At 43.9% G+C, this 20,593-nt stretch overlaps 1 protein-coding gene across 5 annotated transcripts; it reads left to right on the plus strand.

The window, feature by feature from the left end:
• Positions 1–920: 920 nt before the first annotated feature.
• LOC106568022 (mitochondrial fission factor homolog B) lies at positions 921–19,740 on the plus strand. Of its 5 annotated transcripts, XR_006758625.1 has the most exons (8): positions 921–1,262; positions 2,571–2,795; positions 3,803–3,942; positions 8,841–8,932; positions 9,738–9,913; positions 11,913–11,987; positions 12,136–12,208; positions 18,235–19,740. XR_006758625.1 is itself a non-coding variant. In XM_045693543.1 (7 exons), exons 2-7 carry the CDS (start codon positions 2,585–2,587, stop codon positions 18,364–18,366), a joined length of 723 nt encoding a protein of 240 aa, XP_045549499.1. In that variant the 5' UTR covers positions 922–1,262; positions 2,568–2,584; the 3' UTR covers positions 18,367–19,740. The 5 variants fall into 5 exon arrangements, 3 of the variants coding, with proteins under 3 accessions (XP_045549499.1, XP_013993499.2, XP_045549500.1); XR_006758626.1 differs by lacking the exon at positions 11,913–11,987; XM_045693543.1 differs by lacking the exon at positions 9,738–9,913 and having other exon boundaries at positions 922–1,262; positions 2,568–2,795.
• The last annotated feature ends 853 nt before the right edge of the window (positions 19,741–20,593 follow it).

Genomic DNA, 20,593 nt, shown 5'->3' on the forward strand with positions numbered 1-20,593 from the left:
CAGGTAGTCCTGAGGCATGGTCCTATGGCTCAGGTCCTCCAGGAGGGGAGGAAGAGCGAGAGAGAATTAGAGGGAGCATACTTAAATTCCCACAGGACACCGGATAAGACAGGATAATTATACCAGATATAACAGACTGACCCTAGCCCCCTGACACAATACTGCAGCATAGGTACTGGAGGCTGAGACAGAAGGGGTCGGGAGACACTGTGGCCCCGTCCGACGCTACCCCCGGACAGGGCCAACCAGACGGGATATCCGCAAACCACCAACTTACTACCCTGAGACAAGGCTGAGTATAGCCCACGAAGATCTCCCCCACGGCACGAACCCGAGGGGGCGCCAACCCTAATTGCTCTTGTAAGTTGTTCTGGATAAGAGCGTCTGCTAAATGACTAAAATGTCAATTTAAAACGTAGTAGGCCTAGGCCAATACAGAGTGATACGAATGTGTGCTTCAGTAAGGTTGGCTTCTTAACATTCGTTGCCATGGTTATCAAATGTACTGCAGAAATGGAACTTAAATCACAGAGAATTGATGTTGTGGTGGCAACTGCAGAGAAGTACTTGGGTCAAGGTGTTTAATTAAAAAGCCCTGTCCTCCCAGGCCATCGGATCAGTTATGGTCAAAGTAGTGAAATGAGGTGGTGTTTTCTTTTATGAAACAGTGGTATATATGTGTTGGGTTGGTGGTGGTGCAATTTTTTTTTTGTGTATCACAAAATGTAAAGCTGACAATGAACTGACAAGGTAAATATCTGTCGTTCTGCCCCTGAACAAGACAGTTAACCCACTGTTCCTAGGCCATCATTGTAAATAAGAATTTGTTCTTAACCGACTTGCCTAGTTAAATATAGGTTAAATAAAAAAATACAAAAAGTTATGGACCACACACTCCCGCACAGGAGGTGGCGGCATGCACGAACAAATGATACCAAAGAAGAACGTTAGTAGGGTCGCCAGCGAGCTAATGTCAACTTTATAAAGTTTAGCTACATAGCGTGCTAGTACCCTACGCTTTTATCTAAATAGCTATACTTTTTTTTTATTGATAAACTGTCAAGCTACGTTGTTGTTAAAGATAATGTCAAATTGCTGCTGACAACTTCGTGATAGTTGACCAACTTATTTGGCTATCAGCTTTACTCCAGCTAACTTTAGCTACTAGCTAGGTCGCTTGCATTCTAACTGACAAGCTAGCTAGCAAAGCTACTCGCTAATTTAGCTGGCCAAATATCTCTGCCCTGCAAGTTACTCCTCAGGTCTGTCATCTTTCTAGCTAGATATATCTTGCATTTATTTTACTGTAGAAAGTGTGATGACGACAGGACAATGATCAAAGTATGATGACGAAAAAACGATGAATAACGTTAGCCAGCTAACGCGCTAGCCCTTGGTGTTTGAGTGCAACAAGTAGCTAGCTAGCACTACTTGCCAGCACTTTTTCAGGCTTGGTAGCTTGATTGCTAGCTAACACTGGCTTACCATAACCATATTGTGTTGCCATAGCTAGCTATTTAGCTTGTCATGAGCTATTCTCACAACTAATTTAACTAACTACAACAATTGTCTTCAGCCATAGCTATCCAGTAGTGTTTCATACCTAGCCACCTAACTTTAGTCTGATTAATCAGGTTGTAACGTTAATACACAATTAATTGGTATGTACAGCTAGAAACTAACGCCTACAAAATCGTGTAAATGTTCCTTACAAGCCAGAATGTTGAATACAATTACATTTGAACTTACTCTACCGGGACAAACTATCCATAGGAATGTATTGTTTACCCGATTTTTTAGAGAGTAGTTAGGTAACGTTATATGGTTATGTTCAGCACCGAGGTAAAATTATTTTATATTGGATGTTCAGTTTTTAATCTTGTCAATATGCCTAGCTATTGAACCAAGCGTGCCATGACAACGGAAATGGTGGGCTATTATCTCAATCAGGGGAGGGTGGAGAACAATCAACATATTTTTTTTGTGTGTGAATTTCAAAAACAAATATTCTGATTTTATATCTACACAAAAATCTGCAATTCCCCAAATAGTGTGGATTGTTCTCCGTACTCTACCCTGATTCAGAACCATTTTCACTGTCATGGCATGCTTGGTTCCATAGAGCAGTTGAAGACAAACTGCACAGACAACCGGTATAGTAAGTTTATTAAACATTCTGTCATGTAAGGAAAATGTACATGATTTGCAGGCATTACTTTAAGGCTGTATATACCAATTCAACTAGCCACCTAGGTACGCAGCTCTCACATTAATTGAGTTGCCTGCCATCTGCAATGATTTGACAGGCCCCTAGCCAATTAAACTCAACAATTTACGATGGAGTTGGGCGGCGACCAGTGTGGGCGGACTGGATTTAAGCACCCAAAGAATAACATAGGATAGTTCCAGCTAATCCACACTGCATGAAAATGAACCTACTAACATTTGACTAATCCTGTTGCATAATCAGCTAACTACATCCAAGTATAGTCTTACAAGGGTAGTATAGGCTTGTCAAAGATGCACTGTGACTTCAGAAGTTGTAACACATTTTGATCTTAAAACAGCAGCTGCCAGTGCTACCATGGCCTCTTCGGGGTTTCGGGGAGACGTTTCCCAGGTGCGTGGTGGCCGTGACCCCATCTTCTCTGAGGCCATCAACCAGAAGATGCGTGTCCCTGACCGGCTGAGAGTGGGGCCAGGCATGGGACAGAGATGGGAAGAGGAGAGGCAGGAGTGTGCTGACTGTCCCGCTTCTTACAGCATGCACATCCCAGACAGGCTGTCTCTCACAGGTGGGGACATGGATGGTCTGGAGGTAGGCCTATTGATAAAGACAAAACAGGCTTAAGTTCAAATCAAAATCAAGTTTTATTTGTCACATGCCCCGAATACAGCAGGTGTAGACCTTAAAGTGAAATGCTTACATACAAGCCCTTAACCAACAATGTAGTTTTAAGAAAAATAAGTGTTAAGTAAAAAATAGACAAAAATAAAAGTAACAAGTAATTAAAGAGCAGCATTAAAATAACAGTAGCGAGGCTATATACAGGGGGTACCGGTACAGAGTCAATGTGCAGGGGCACCGGTTAGTTGAGGTAATATGTACATGTAGTTAGTTAGTGACTATGCATAGATAATAAACAGTAGCAGCAATGCAAATAGTCTAGGTAGCCATTTGATTAGCTGTTCAGGAGTCTTATGGCTTGTTAAGAAGCCTTTTGGACCTAGACTTGGAGCTCCGGTACCGCTTGCTGTGCGGTAGCAGAGAGAACAGTCTGACTAGGGTGGCTGGAGTCTTTTACAATTTTTAGGGCCTTCCTCTGACACCGCCTGGTATAGAGGTCCTGGATGGCAGGAAGCTTGACCCCAGTGATGTACTGGGCCGTACGCACAACCCTCTGTCGTGCGGTCGGATGCTGAGCAGTTGCCATACCAGGCAGTGATGTTCAGCACCGATGCTCTCGATGGTGCAGCTGTATAACTTTGAGGCTCTGAGGACCCATGCCAAATCTTTTGTCTCCTGAGGGGGAATAGGATTTGTTGTGCCCTCTTCACGACTGTCTTGGTGAGTTTTGACCATGATAGTTTGTTGACGTGCACACCAAGGAACTTGAAGTAGAGTTGCGATAGAACAAAGACGGGTCAGAAGAAAAACTCATTTAGCCACATAACAATGCTGGTCCAAAATGCTCTGTTGATTCCTTTTTTTCTTCAGGATTTGAGTCGGAGCAATAATGGGATCTGTGTGTGAGTCCCTATCATATCTCAGTGTTCTTATATCTTTGTGACTTACTAATAGATGCCCCGGACATGAGCCCCCATCCACTGTTCACGTCATCCAAGCAAGGCTCAGCCCTCCCTCTGGGGCCTGCATGGGAGGCACAGCAGCACAGTGCCTGGAACAGAGAAAGAGACCCCTACATGAGGGAACCAGTGCAGGTATGTGAGAGTGGAGACTGGACCTTTTCTTTGGGAATGAGTTGTCTGACAATAATTGGATAAGTGTAGTGTCACTGATACATGTAGTGTCAAGCCATTGCTCTGAGTGTCATTCTTTAAAGTGTTCAGAATCGTGCTTAGGGAGAGCATTTGATGAGATGGAGTTAGCAAAAGATTCAATATGCAGGTACCACCTAGATTGAAACATTCCCAGCAGCTTCCATCTGGCCCTACCCTCACCATCGAAATCAGGGATGGCCAACTTTGATGGGGGTGGGGGCCACCAAAAAGATCTGGACTCAACACGGGGGGGCTCGCGGTTCTGCATACCCATATCTATACCTAAGCATTCAGTCAGCCGGCACTAGCCTTTTGGTGGGCCTAAGCAAAATTCAAAGTTTTAGTTAATTTCATGCAATTGTACACATTTTGCCTAAATTGCACCTTATGTATTCTGTTCTTTTACCTGACGGAGACCCCCCTCCCCCAAAAGAGATTTGCAGGGATGCAAACTAGTCACCTTTTCCGCGAAATTCGTCGTTTTGAATCCAAAATAGGTGACCTACGTGATTCGTGTAGAATCGTGCAACTGGAATTTGGAAAGTTTGAGGTGAGGGAGAAAATATTGTTAGCAGTGTTAAGTACCTTGCTACAGTAGCTGGATAGAATTCTCTGTTAGCTAGCCAGAGAAATGTTGAGCAACATTAGCCAACATAACTGATCAAATAATTGAGTTTATGGAGTGAAAATTAGCTGGCTAATAACGTCAGACAGCTAACGTTACAACATCAGATGAGCTAACGTTAGTAACCTAACCATTCGCTATAGTATTAACTGGTATACGACTCCTTGTCGTTCCTCAAGTTCTAACGCGATAGTTGCTTACTGGACCCTGGCAATCTGTGTGAAATGTTATCAAGTTAACAAACTGTTTTCAAATCAAATTCTATTAGTCACATGCGCCGAATACAACAGCAACCTTACAGTGAAATGCTTACGTACTTACGAGCCCCTAACCGACAAGCAGTTAAAAAAAAAGATAAGAATAAGAGATAAAAGTAACAAGTAATTAAAGAGCAGCAGTAAAATAACAATAGCGAGACTATATACAGGGGGGTACCGGTACAGAGTCAATGTGTGGGGGCACCGGTTAGTTGAGGTAATATGTACATGTAGGTAGAGTTATTAAAGTGACTATGCATGGATAACAACAGAGTAGCAGCAGTGTAAAAAAAGGGGGGGGGGCACAATGCAAATAGTCTAGGTAGCCATTTGATTAGCTGTTCAGGAGTCTTATGGCTTGGGGGTAGAAGCTGTTTAGAAGCCTCTTGGACCTAGACTTGGGGCTCCGGTACCGCTTGCCATGCGATAGCAGAGAGAACCGTCTATGACTAGGGTGGCTGGAGTCTTTGACAATTTTTAGGGCCTTCCTCTGACACCGCCTGGTATAGAGGTCCTGGATGGCAGGAAGCTTGGCCCTGTTGGGGCTGTATGCAAATTAGAGTGTGTCTAGGGTTTCTGGGTTAATGGTGTTGTGAGCCATGAGGAGCCTTTCAAAGCACTTCATGGCTACAGACGTGAGTGCTACGTGTCAGTAGTCGTTTTGGCAGGTTACCTTAGTGTTCTTGGGCACAGGCACTATGGTGGTTTGCTTAAAACATGCTGGTATTACAGACTCGGACAGGGAGAGGTTGAAAATGTCAGTGAAGACACTTGCCAGTTGGTCAGCGTGTGCTTGCAGTACACGTCCTGGTAATCCGTCTGGCCCTGTGGCCTTGTGAATGTTGACCTGTTTAAAGGTCTTACTCACATTGGCTGCAGAGAGCGTGATCAGTCTTTCGGAACAGCTGGTGCTCTCATGTATGTTTCAGTGTTATTTGCCTCGAAGCGAGCATAGAAGTAGTTTAGCTCATCTGTTAGGCTCGTTTCACTGGGCAGCTCTTGGCTGTGCTTCCCTTTGTAGTCTGTAATGCTTTGCAAGCCCTGCCACATCCAACGAGCGTCAGAGCCGGTGTAGTACGATTCGATCTTAGTCCTGTATTGACACTTTGCCTGTTTGATGGTTGGTCGGAGGGCATAGCAGGATTTCTTAAGCTTCCGGGTTAGAGTACCGCTCCTTGAGTTCCAGCTCTAGCCTTTAGCTCAATGCGGATGTTGCCTGTAATCTATGGCTTCTGGTTGGGGTATGTACGTACGGTCACTTTGGGGACAACGTCATCGATGCACTTATTGATGAACCCAATGACTGATGTGGTGTACTCTTCAATGCCATTGGAGGAATCCCGGATCATATTCCAATCTGTGCTAGCAAAACAGTCCTGTAGCTTAGCATCTGCTTCATCTGACCACTTCTTTATTGATCTGATGCTTCCTGCTTTAATTTTTGATTGTAAGCAGGAATCAGGAGGATAGAATTATGGTCTGATTTGCCAAATGGAGGGTGAGGGAGAGCTTTGTATGTGCCTCTGTACGTGGAGTAAAAGTGGTCCAGAGTTATTATTTTTTTATTTGGTTGCACATTTAACATGCTGATAGAAATTTGGTAAAACTGATTTAAGTTTCCCTGCATTAAAACCTGTTAGGGCTAGGGGGCAGTATTGACACGGCTGGATAAAAAACATACCCGATTTAATCTGGTTACCACTCCTACCCAGTAACTAGAATATGCATATACTTATTACATATGGATAGAAAACACCCTACATTTTCTAAAACTGTTTGAATGGTGTCTGTGAGTATAACAGAACTAAAATGGCAGGTCAAAACCTGAGAGATTCCTTTACAGGAAGTGGCCTGTCTGACCATTTCTTGAACTTCTTTTCCATCTCTATCATTTACTAAGGATCTCTGCTCTAACGTGACACTTCCCACGTCGTCCATAGGCGCTCAGAGCCCGGGAAAAAACAGAATGTCGTCATTCCAGCCCCAGGCTGAAACACATTATCGCCTTTCTCAAGTGGCCGATCAAGGGACACGGGCTTATGCGCGTGACCCCGACCGCCCCGCCTTTGGGATTTTTTCCTCTGTTTGCCGAAAAGGAGATTCCCTGTCGGAATATTATCGCTTTTCTACGAGAAAAGTGTCGTAAAAATTGATTTTAAACAGCGGTTGACATGCTTCGAAGTACGGTAATGGAATATTTAGAATTTTATTGTCACGAATTGCGCCATGCGCGTGACACTTCTTTACTATTTCGGATAGTGTCTGGAACGCACGAAACAAAACGCCGCTATTCGGATATAACGATGGATTATTTTGGACCAAACCAACATTTGTTATTGAAATAGCAGTCCTGGGTGTGCATTCTGACGAAGACAACAAAAGGTAATCAAACTTTTATAATAGTAAATATGATTATGGTGAGTGCTAAACTTGCCGGGTGTCTAAATAGCGAGCCCGTGAAGCCTGGGCTATGTACTTAGAATATTGCAAAATGTGCTTTCACCAAAAAGCTATTTTAAAATCGGACATATCGAGTGCATAGAGGAGGTCTGTATCTATAATTCTTAAAATAATTGTTATGCTTTTTGTGAACGTTTATCGTGAGTAATTTAGTAAAATGTTAGCGAATTCCCCGGAAGTTTGCGGGGGGTATGCTAGTTCTGAACGTCACATGCTAATGTAAAAAGCTGGTTTTTGATATAAATATGAGCTTGATTGAACAAAACATGCATGTATTGTATAACATAATGTCCTAGGGTTGTCATCTGATGAAGATCATCAAAGGTGAGTGCTGCATTTAGCTGTCTTCTGGGTTTTGGTGACATTATATGCTGGCTTTAAAAATGGGTGTCTGATTATTTCTGGCTTGGTACTCTGCTGACATAATCTAATGTTTTGCTTTCGTTGTAAAGCCTTTTTGAAATCGGACAGTGTGGTTAGATTAACGAGAGTCTTGTCTTTAAATGGCTGTAAAATAGTCATATGTTTGAGAAATTGAAGTAATAGGATTTTTAAGGTTTTGAAAATCGCGCCACAGGCTGGCAGTGGCTGTTACGTAGGTGGGACGCAAGCGTCCCACCTAGCCCATAGAGGTTAAAGTCCCCAGCTACTAGGAGTGCCGCCTCTGGGTGAGCATCTTGTTTGCTTATGGTGGAATACAGCTCATTCAATGCTGTCTTAGTGCCAGCCTCTGACTGTGGTGGTATGTAAACGGCTACGAAAAATACAGATAAACTCTCTAGGCAGGTAGTGTGGTCTACAGTTTATCATGAGACACTCTACCTCAGGCGAGCAATAGCTCGAGACTTCCTTAGATATCGTGCACCAGCTGTTATTTACAAAAATACATAGTCCGCCGCCCCTTGTCTTACCAGACGCCGCTGTTCTATCCTGCCGGTGCAGCGTATAACCCGCCAGCTGTATGTTGATAGTGTCGTCGTTCAGTCACGTCCATGAAGCATAAGATATTACAGTTTTGAATGTCCCGTTGGTAGTTTAATCTTCCGTGTAGGTCATCTATTTTATTGTCCAAAGATTGCACGTTTGCTAGCAGAATGGAAGGAAGTGGGGGTTTATTCGATCGCCTACGAATTCCCTCTACAGTATGTGGTTAATTTACAGAATGAGAGAATTAGGTGAAACTGAGGCGTTGCTTGTTAAACAAGTGGATTCGGGGATCAAGTGTAGCTGGAGCTGGGCCTGGCTTAAGCTGGAAGCCACTATAGAGTTGAAAGGAACACCATACACTCTCCCTTTTTTTCAATACAGTGGATAAAAAGGGGTATGCCAGATGTACTTTGCATGTTTCAGTGCATAAAAAAGTGTCCCCTTTTTGGGCCCTCACCAGTTTGCATCCCTGGATTTGGAAATTGATCCGCAGGCCTACCAAAGGGGGCCACCAGTTGCCCATCTCTTCCTTATCGAACTCATGTTACTCTTTCTCTCTTCTGTGACAGAGTCCACTGCGTAGGTCCTACAGTGACCAGGCTTTTGGCAGGAGCAACCCTGGCACCCCCACCTGCAAACAGACACCGCACACCCCTATCTCGTAAGTACAAGACACATTGGATTAAACACTTCTGAACTCCTTTTAAATGTCACCATAGAGATCCATCTCTTTCCTTGGACCAGACTGAGTGGCTTACTACATTTGTCATTTAGTAGAAGCTCTTATCCAGAGTGACTTACAGGAGCATTTAGGGTTAAGTGCCTTGCTCAAGGGCACATCGACAGATTTTTCACCTCGTTGGCTCAGGGATTCGAACCAGCGGCCTTCCGGTTACTGGACCAACGCTCTTAACCGCTAGGCTACCTGCCTCTCTGCGTGCTCCTCTGCCCAGTGAGGGGGTTACATGTACAACGCTTCCTCAGAAGTGGAGAAAAAAAGCTAAACACATTACAAAAAGCTCCCAAAACACATGGTGCTGAATGTTTTTAAAGCATGATTTTTGTTGGTTTTCATCACCTTGTGGACGAGACAACTCGGCCATATGTAACTAGAGTAGCATGAATTACTTATCAAAATTCTTTCAACACAACGCTTGCCTTTCAAGCCTGGAACATTTCACGAAGACAAAGGGAAAGTTGCATTGTTGGCTTGGGACACATTCTATTGACGTTGCGCTGCCTCAGGCCCCATGCAGTGTTGTCCTCCTATTCTTCACCAGTGTTTCCAGCAGAGAGAGACGCATTGGTTTCTCTGATCTCTAGCCTGTCCTTACATGTAGGTTATATTTGAGGCAACGTGAAGTTGTGGCGTTGTCACTATGCTTGGTAAGTGTTGTGCTCCTCTGTCTGTCCTGTCTTTTGTGGTGACCCAACCCACCCCCACCCCTCACTCGTGCTTGTTGTAGTTGCGGCGGTTCAGGATGCCCCCCTCAGCGCTCCTCTACTGCTGCTGTAGACACCATGCCCATTCCCCTGGTGCTCCCTGCCACCCTACCCAGCCTCCTGTCCCCACAGACTATGCCAAGGAACTGGGCCAGCAGGCCTCACAGTGCCTTCTGCAGACTGTCACTCAGAAATACAGGTTAGGGGATAGCGGCTAATCCTACCTTCTACAACCTGAGTGACCCCTGCCTACCCAAACCGAAATCTTAACAAATGGCACCTAACCTCCTTCCATTTCTTCCTTGCTTGGGCTTGCATTTATGTCCTTACACTACTAGTTCTCACTTTCTTTGCTAAGCTTTTGCCTCAATAAAGGATTCATTCTTGACTACAGGATCACTTCCTTTACTCACAACTTAGGTTGAAATCATACTATTTTTATTTGACCTTTATTTAACTCTGCAATTCAGTTAAGAACAAATTGTTATTTACAATGACGGCCTAGGAACAGTGGATTAACTGCCTTGTTCAGGGGCAGAATGACAGATTTTTACCTTGTCAGCTCGGGGAATCGATCTAGCAGCCTTTTCGGTTACTGGCCCAACGCTCTAACCACTAGGCTACCTGCCGCCCCAAGTATACCATGAAATGCTTGCTTATTAGCCCTTCCCAACGATGCAGAGTAAAAAAATAACAAAATAAGGTATTTGAAGTAGATATGTACATAAAGACAGGGTAAAGTGACTAGGAATCATGATAAATAAGAAGAAAAGAATAATAAGAGTAAAATGGTGTATGTATATACAGTACCAGTCAAAAGTTGACACCTACTCATTCAACGGTTTTCTTTATTTTTTATTTTCTACATTGTAGAATAATAGTGAAGACAAACTATGAAATGACACAAATGGAATCATGTAGTAACCAAAAAAGTCTAAATATATTTTGATTTGTTTAACACTTATTTGGTTACTACATCATTACATATGTGCTATTTCATAGTTTTGATGTCTTCACTATTATTCTACAATGTAGAAATAAAGAAACTCTGGAATGAGTAGGTGTCAACTTTTGACTGGTACTGTATATAGTGTATACACTGAGTGTACAAACATTAAGAACATCATCCTAATATTGAGTTGCACACCCCTCCCCTTTTGCCCTCAGAACAGCCTCAATTTGTCAGGACATGGACTCTACAAGGTGTCAAGCGTTCCACAGGGATACTGGCCCATTGTCAAGTTGGCTGAATGTCCTTTGGGTGGTGGACCATTCTTGATACACACGTGAAACTGTTGAGTGTGAAAAACCCAGCAGTGTTGCAGTTCTTGACACAAACGGGTGCGCCTGGCACCTACTACCATACCCCGTTCAAAGGCACGTCAATATTTTGTCTTGCCCATTGTTAAGCCTCCGTCTCGAGGCTTAACAATCCATCTTTAACCTGTCTCCTCCCCTTCATCTGCGCTGATTGAAGTGGATTTAACAAGTGACATCAATATGGGATCATAGCTTTCACCTGGTCAATCTGTGTCATGGAAAGAGCACAGTCTGTGACTAGGGTGGCTGGAGTCTTTGACAATTTTTCGGACCTTCTTCTTACACCGGCTGATATTAGAGGTCCTGGAAGGCAGGGAGCTCTGCCCCAGTGATGTACAGGGCCGTCCGCACCACCCTCTGTAGCTCTTTGCGGTCGAGGGCGGTGCATTTGCCATAGCAAGCGGTGACGCAGCCAGTGAAGGTGCTCTCGAGGGTCCAGCTGTAGCACTTGTTGAGAATCCAAGGGCCCATGCCAATTCTTTTCAGCCACCAGAAGGGGAAGATACGCTGTTGTGCCCACTTCATTAATATGCGTGTGTGTATGGACCATGTTAAGTCCTTAGTGATGAACTGTCCTGTCCCTCTGCACTCTAAACTCTGCTTGCTGCTTCTCCCTGCTTTGCTCTTGCTTCGGGTAGAAGTTGCCAGTAGGCACACATCTTGGATCAGCCCATTGTACCCTAATCCTAACCTTAGCCTTTACAGGCAACAATGGAAACTGATCTTAGATCAGCATCCATGGGACAACTTCATCTTACTACTGCTTTGTGCTGTCTTTTGTTGCCCACTTCTGGTTGTTTTTCCTCATGCTGGGTTCTTCTATTTGCCTTGTGTTGAAAGCCCCTTTGCAGACTGTGGTCTCTCTTCCTGGTTTAAAGGTTCAGCTATCCTGAACACCCAACTACCGCTGTGGTTGAGGAGCCCCCTGTGTATGTCGAACCAGCCAGGAAAAGGTGACAAGTTCTGGCAAACCATTGGCATTTCCTATTATTGGGCTTGTTTTGTGGTACCAAAAACACATTTCTGAAGCCTAAAGCATTGAAGTGTGGGTGTGTGTGCACATGCACCATTTACCTTTATCCCTGTTTGTGTGGTTGGCAGTGCCATGCGGGACTCCTGGATGAGCCCAGATGAGGGAAGTGCAGCTGTTGAGTTCATCGTACTTAGGAGACAGGTAAGCAGGCTAATAACCCCTATCGCGGGTGAAAACGTCTGAATGACAATGTCTGATTGACACCTGCATCTGAACTAGTCTACCTTATAGGATAATGCTAAATCAATATAATATAAATTGACGTGGAAAGTTAAGGGGAAGCTATAGGAGACAGCTGTGATCTAGGCCTATATGAAGACGAAATTGACAACCAATGGAAAATAGAACACATGCACTCAACCATAGCCTATTGATACATTTTAGTGAGCAGTGGGTGGTTATGTTGACACTGGGCCTACATTTTTATTTGATTAAGTATTTTATGTAAGAGTAGCCTATACTCTGGATATTTCAATTTCTTTGTCTTTCACGCATCTCGACAGGCAACTTGCCTATCTCTTCCCCCTTTCTCTTAAACGAGTAGCATATCAACTCAGCAAAAAAAGAAACGTCCCTTTTTCAGGACCCTGTCTTTTAAAAGGTAATTAGTAAAAATCCAAATAACTTCACAGATCTTCATTGTAAAGGGTTTAAACACTGTTTTCCATGCTTGTTCAATGAACTATAAACAATTAATGAACAGTCATTAAAACACTAACAGCTTACAGACGGTAGGTAATTAAGGTCACAGTTATGAAAACTGAGGACACTAAAGAGGCCTTTCTACTGACTCTGAAAAACAACAAAAGAAAGATGCCCAGGGTCCCTGCTCATCTGTGTGAACGTGCCTTAGGCATGCTGCAAGGAGGCATGAGGACTGGAGATGTGGCCAGGGCAATAAATTGTCCATACTGTGAGACGACGCTACAGGGAGACAGGACGGACAGCTCATCGTCCTCGCAGTGGCAGACCACGTGTAACACCTGCACAGGATTGGTACATCCAAACATCACACCTGCGGGACAGGTACAGGATGGCAACAACTGCCCGAGTTACACCAGGAACGCACAATCCCTCCATCAGTGCTCAGACTGTCTGCAATAGGCTGAGAGAGGCTGGACTGAGGGCTTGTGGCCTGTTGTAAGGCAGGTCCTCACCAGACATCACCGGCAACAACGTCCCCTATGGGCACAAACCCACCATCGCTGGACCAGACAGGACTGGCAAAAAGTGCTCTTCACTGACAAGTCGCGGTTTTGTCTCACCGGGGGTGATGGTCGGATTCATGCTTATCGTCGAAGGAATGAGCGTTACACTGAGGCCTGTACTCTGGAGCAGGACCGATTTGGAGGTGGAGGGTCCGTCATGGTCTAGGGCGGTGTGTCACAGCATTATCGGCCTGAGCTTGTTGTCATTGCAGGCAATCTCAACGCTGTGCGTTACAGGGAAGACATCCTCCTCCCTCATGTGGTACCCTTCCTGCAGGCTCATCTGGGACCTGTTGGATCGGAGGGTGAGGGCTAGGGCCATTCCCCCCAGAAATGTCTGGGAACTTGCAGGTGCCTTGGTGGGAGAGTGGGGTAACATCTCACAGCAAGAACTGGCATATCTGGTGCAGTCCATGAGGAGGAGATGCACTACAGTACTTAATGCAGCTGGTGGCCACACCAGATACTGACTTACTTTTGATTTTGACTCCCCCTTTGTTCAGGGACACATTACGCCATTTCTGTTAGTCACATGTCTGTGGAACTTGTTCAGTTTGTCTCAGTTGTTGAATCTTGTTATGTTCATGCAAGTATTTACACATGTTAAGTTTGCTGAAAATAAATGCAGTTGACAGTGAGGACGTTTATTTATTTTTTATTTTTTTTTAAAATATACACTGCTCAAAAAAATAAAGGGAACACTTAAACAACACAATGTAACTCCAAGTCAATCACACTTCTGTGAAATCAAACTGTCCACTTAGGAAGCAACACTGATTGACAATAAATGTCACATGCTGTTGTGCAAATGGAATAGACAACAGGTGGAAATTATAGGCAATTAGCAAGACACCCCCAATAAAGGAGTGGTTCTGCAGGTGGTGATCACAGACCACTTCTCAGTTCCTATGCTTCCTGGCTGATGTTTTGGTCACTTTTGAATGCTGGCGGTGCTTTCACTCTAGTGGTAGCATGAGACGGAGTCTACAACCCACACAAGTGGCTCAGGTAGTGCAGCTCATCCAGGATGGCACATCAATGCGAGCTGTGGCAAGAAGGTTTGCTGTGTCTGTCAGCGTAGTGTCCAGAGCATGGAGGCGCTACCAGGAGACAGGCCAGTACATCAGGAGACGTGGAGGAGGCCGTAGGAGGGCAACAACCCAGCAGCAGGACCGCTACCTCCGCCTTTGTGCAAGGAGGAGCAGGAGAAGCACTGCCAGAGCCCTGCAAAATGACCTCCAGCAGGCCACAAATGTGCATGTGTCTGCTCAAACGGTCAGAAACAGACTCCATGAGGGTGGTATGAGGGCCCGACGTTCACAGGTGGGGGTTGTGCTTACAGCCCAACACCGTGCTGGACGTTTGGCATTTGCCAGAGAACACCAAGATTGGCAAATTCGCCACTGGCGCCCTGTGCTCTTCACAGATGAAAGCAGGTTCACACTGAGCACATGTGACAGAGTCTGGAGACGCCATGGAGAACGTTCTGCTGCCTGCAACATCCTCCAGCATGACCGGTTTGGCGGTGGGTCAGTCATGGTGTGGGGTGGCATTTCTTTGGGGGGCCGCACAGCCCTCCATGTGCTCGCCAGAGGTAGCCTGACTGCCATTAGGTACCGAGATGAGATCCTCAGACCATATGCTGGTGCGGTTGGCCCTGGGTTCCTCCTAATGCAAGACAATGCTAGACCTCATGTGGCTGGAGTGTGTCAGCAGTTCCTGCAGGAGGAAGGCATTGATGCTATGGACTGGCCCGCCCGTTCCCCAGACCTGAATCCAATTGAGCACATCTGGGACATCATGTCTCGCTCCATCCACCAACGCCACGTTGCACCAGGAGTTGGCGGATGCTTTAGTCCAGGTCTGGGAGGAGATCCCTCAGGAGACCATCCGCTACCTCATCAGGAGCATGCCCAGGCGTTGTAGGGAGGTCATACAGGCACGTGGAGGCCACACACACTACTGAGCCTCATTTTGACTTGTTTTAAGGACATTACATCAAAGTTGGATCAGCCTGTAGTGTGGTTTTCCACTTTAATTTTGAGTGTGACTCCAAATCCAGACCTCCATGGGTTGATAAATTGGATTTCCATTGATTATTTTTGTGTGATTTTGTTGTCAGCACATTCAACTATGTAAAGAAAAAAGTATTTAATGAGATTATTTCTTTCATTCAGATCTAGGATGTGTTGTTTAAGTGTTCCCTTTATTTTTTTGAGCAGTATATATATATATATATGTCTCAAGTTTGGACACCTACTCATTTTTACTATTTTCTACATTGTAGAATAATAGTGAAGACATCAATTCTATGAAATAATACATATGGAATCATGTATTCACCAAAAAAGTATATATTCAGCTCAGAAATTGCAGCACAAATAAATGCTTCAGAGTTCAAGTAACAGACACAGCTCAACATCAACTGTTCAGAGGAGAATGCGTGAATCAGGCCTTCATGATCAAATTGCTGCAAAGAAACCACTACTAAAGGACTTGCTTGGGCCAAGAAATACGAGCAATGGACATTAGACCGGTGGAAATCTGTCCTTTTGGTCTGATAAGTCCAAATGTGAGATTTTTGGTTCTAACCGCCGTGCCTTTGTGAGACGCAGAGTAGGTGAACGGATGATCTCGCGTGGTTCCCACCGTGAAGCATGGAGGTGTGATGGTGCTTTGCTGGTGACACTGATTTATTTAGAATTCAAGGCACACTTAACCAGCATGGCTACCGCAGCGATACGCCATCCCATCTGGTTTGCACTATCATTTGTTTTTCAACAGCAAGAATGAGTGATGGAGTGCTGCATCAGATGACCTGGCCTCCACAGTCACCCGATCTCAAGCCAATTGAGATGGTTTGGGATGAGTTGGACCGCAGAGTGAAGGAAAAGCAGCCAACAAGTGCTCAGCATATGTGGGAACTCCTTCAAGGCTGTTGGAAAAGCATTCCAGGTGAAACTGGTTGAGAGAATGCCAAGAGTGTGCAAAGCTGTCAAGGCAAAGGGTGGCAATTTTCAAGAATCTCAAATTTAAAATATATTTTGATTTAACACTTTTTTGGGGGGGATTACTACGTTATTGCATAGTTTGTCTTCACTATTATTCTACAATGTAGAAAATAGTAAAAATAAAGAAACCCTTGCATGAGTCCAAACTTTTGACTGGTACTGTTTGAGTTAGTTCATATAAGGAAATTAGTCAATTGGAATAAATTCATTAGGCCCTGATCTATGGCTTTCACATGACTGGGAATACTGTTATGCATATGTTGGTTTAAGATGCCTTAAAAAAAAGGTCTTGGGGTGAATCAGAAAACCAGTCAGTATCTGGTGTGACCACTATTTGCCTCATACAGCATGACACATCTCTTTTGCATAGAGTTGATCATGCTGTTGATTGTGGCCTGTGGAATGTTGTCCCAGTCCTCTTTAATGGCTGTGCGAAGTTGCTGGATTTTGGCGGGAACTGGAACATGCGGTTGTACTCGGCAATCCAGAGCATCCCAAACATGCTCAATGGGTGACATGTCTGAGTATTCAGGCCATGGAAGAACTGGGACATTTTAAGCTTCCAAGAAGTGTGTGCAGATCCTTGCGACATGGAGCCGTGCATTATCATGCTGAAACGTGATAGCGGGAGATTTAACGGCACGACAATGGGCCTTTTGGATCTTGTCACAGTATCTGTATATTGAAATTGCTATCGATAAAATGCAATTGTAAGTTGACCGTAACTTGTGCCTGCCCATACCATAACCCCACTGCCAACATGGGTCCATCTGTTCACAATGTAGATGTCAACAAACCTCTTGTCCGCAAGACGCCATACATGTGGTTGTGAGGCTGGTTGGACGTACTGCCAAATTCTCTAAAATGACGGAGGCGGTTTATGGTAGAGAAATGTCCACCAGAGCTTTTGCCAGAGAATTAAAATGTCCATTCCTGCAGTCAGCATGCCAATTGCATGCTCCCTCAACCTGAGCCAACTGTCGCATTGTGTTCTTTGACAAAACGGAACATTTTAGTGGCCTTTTGTCCCCAGCACAAGGTGCACCTGTGTAATGATCATGCTGTTTAATCAGTTTATTGATATGCCACACCTGTCAGGTGGATGGATTATCTTGGCAAATGAGAAATGCTCACTAACAGGGATGTACACACATTTGTGCACAATCTGAGATTAAGCTTTTTATGAGTATGGAACATTTCTGGGATCTTTTTCAGCTCATGAAACATGGGACCAACACTTTACATGTTGTGTTTACATTTTTGTTCCGTGTAGTTTGAAACTTTTTAGCAATTTAAAAAGCATCGATCAATCCTCTTGCTGGCTGAATTGCAATAAAATAGGTCAGTGTTGGCAATGAACTGGTGGGGAAGTTTGAATGGCGAAAGTGACATGTAGCTCTGGTGTAATGTAATCACAATGGCTAAATTAATACATTGCTGCAGAGAAATGTAATTTATTCATTCACACAACAAACTCAGACCTGTCAGTGGCAGGCTACCCTGTATTTGTATTCTGCCATTGTATCCAGTCAAAATGTAGTAGGCTAGAAATTGCATGAAATGTTTATATAGGCCTATATTAATTCATGACAGTATCTTATGGTGCTGGTAAGACGTTAGGGGACTTGGTGAGTGACATCAGTAGCATCTTTAGGCTTAATTTGGTCTTATTTCTCGCAATATACCTGTTTACTGTGAGTGCGGCCAAATGCGTTGGTTCCATCAGTGCCATCATGATTGTGTAGCCTGTGTTCAACCAGTAGATGGAGCCATAACTTCAATATTTTCTTCTGGCCATTGAGTTACTAATGTTATGGATACTTGTAAGATGTCCTTTCTTTTGAGTCTCAGAACCTGAGGCCATCTTTACACTACGACAAATGTTGTGTATAAACAAAAATAATCGGTCACTTACAGTATAACAGCTCAGGGCCTTTCTCGTGTCCAGGTGGTGAAGATGAGTCGTCGTCTGGCGGGTCTGGAGAAGCAGAACGCTGAACGCAGACAGACTGAGCTGGTGCTCTTCTCCCTGCTCCTTTCTGCCTGCCTGCTCAACGGATGGCTCTGGATACGCAGATAAGACACACGTCACTCAAACAGCCCGCTCATCTGCTCTGCAACACTAGGTCTGCTCCAACCAGCGACTTTGCTCAACTCTGCATTACACATCCACTCAGCTGGGTAGTTTGTCAGTGCACTTATTCTTACACACATGTTGGTGTTGAGCACGTATAGATCTCAATGGCCCATCTCCTTTCTTTCAAGGCCAGGGCCCAGATTCACTAAACACTTCTTACGCATAACCATAAGGTTCCTCAGAAGGAAAATATGTTCATAAGATAGTTTAAGTGTAATTCCTCAACAATATCTTCTTACAAATCTTCATTTCTTGGCAACTTATCTAGCTAGCAATGGCAATCATGTTAGCATATTTCTTACTGAGATTACTGTTCTAAAACATGTTATTGGGTTTAAAATGATCAATACTGAAACTTTCAGATGAAGTTTGTGTGAATTAAACTGCTTTCATGAGCTTTTTCTCTCACTGCCCAGAGTTTAAGACAAGGGTTTAGCTAACTTGGAATTAAGAACCACATTTCTTCTTAAGGAGAAATAGAGAAAGAAAATGTCCAATAACCTTTTGAGGAATAACAACTTTGCTTAACTTTCTTCTTAAGTCTATAGTTAAGGTTCTGTGAATCTGGGCCCAGGAGAGGAAGCTATTTCGGCAACTGTTAAGGTAGGGCCTTAGGACTATGATGATAAAATGAAGGTGTTGAGCATTAGTGGTGTGCATAGGTCACAAATATGGACTAAGTTGATTGTCAAGGTGGATGCTGGCATATTTCAACATTATCAGGGATTGATCCATGTCATGTTTGCCTAAAGGATTGGCCATCTCTGTGACTTGAACAGCTAGTGTTTACCATGGTTGGAGGTGGTGATAGGAAATGATAGTGTTACTGCGGAGGCTTCTATATTGTTTTAGTTGAGATGGATAATCAGATTTACGTCATAGGTCTGTCAACACAGTTTGTGTAAACTTAACATTTCAATCTAGTTGGTAACCACTGGTGGAATGCCATGAGTCAGTTGGTAACTGGTCCAAAGTATCTAGTATAGTATGATTTACTTGGAACTCTTCAGACTTAGAAGCCTAAATTGTAATCCGTTTCAGACAGTACATGGGTAATAAGGTCCTTCTGTAAGGCCTCTATTTAATCGAGACATGTCTGCGTTTGAATGCCTGTGACATGAAGTGCTTTGAAGTTGGCTGCCTCAGTGACTGATCTTTTCCAGACCAGTTTATACTATGAAATTATATGTTTCTCAGAAGTCAAATGACATTAACCATGAATGTAAACTGAACACTAATTTATTACATGGGGTTTCTTGTTCTTTTTCCATTTTTGAAGTTGTACTGGGTTTTCAATAAATTAAATATAAATGTTGAGTGAGGTTTGTTTTGTACGTTGGGCCTTTCACCTGCTTGAACCTTGTCTGGGGCCGTATTCATTACGTCGATTCTGTTGCAAACGGAACAGAAGTGGTTTTTTTCCATTGGAAAACTTCCGTTTGGAGTAAACATGCGTACCCTAACAGCAATGGTTTGACATTTGAGTCATTATTTCTAACATCGATAGTGCCTACACTTTCTAGTGCCGTTTTGAACTTCTAACACAATAGGGATAATAAGGGAGTGGTTTGACACAAGAGCAAGTGCTCACACCGCTGGAACATCTGGGTGGTATTCATTATGCAGATTCTGATGCATGGGATTTGTCAGTTGTGGTTTGGTTGCATTCAATGGCAACAAGCTGCTTGTGGATTTGACAGCTCTAATGCTGTTCCACCAAGACACTGCATTTCAATCTGATTGAATCTAGCCCTGAGATATCGAAGAAGTCAACTAGTCTAGTTCCACTGCATGTTTTCATTGTTCCCCTCTAATCAGGGACTGATTTAGACCTGGGACAACAGGTGGGTACAATTATCAGGTAGAATAGAAAACTAGCAGGGTGGTGGGAGGCTCTTCATGGAGGCTGTGGCGTAAGCAAATGCATTGTCCTAGAGAGATTTCCAGGGTTATCGAAACGTCACACCAGGGTAAGCCTACAGGAAACAGTCCTTAAGTGTTTCTAAAATCCCCTATGGGGAAAAATGAATAACCATTTGACGGCTAGGTTTTATAGCTCATACTGTGGTACTATATACCAAAAAAATACATGTAGTGTACATTCTGAAAGAGCAAAATGCACAGAACAAAGTCGCATTGTATATTTATTTAACAAAAAAATGTAATACTA

The sequence above is a fragment of the Salmo salar genome, chromosome ssa13, assembly GCF_905237065.1.
Source record: "Salmo salar chromosome ssa13, Ssal_v3.1, whole genome shotgun sequence".
Lineage (NCBI taxonomy): Eukaryota > Metazoa > Chordata > Actinopteri > Salmoniformes > Salmonidae > Salmo > Salmo salar.

Bases quoted from the DNA above. Each gene is read 5' to 3' on its own strand.
- LOC106568022 (XM_045693543.1), top strand. From the start codon at position 2,585: ATGGCCTCTTCGGGGTTTCGGGGAGACGTTTCCCAGGTGCGTGGTGGC. The intron at 3,943-8,840 runs GTATGTGAGAGT...CTTCTGTGACAG, and splicing joins ACATGAGGGAACCAGTGCAG to AGTCCACTGCGTAGGTCCTA. The intron at 11,988-12,135 runs GTGACAAGTTCT...TGTGGTTGGCAG, and splicing joins GTCGAACCAGCCAGGAAAAG to TGCCATGCGGGACTCCTGGA.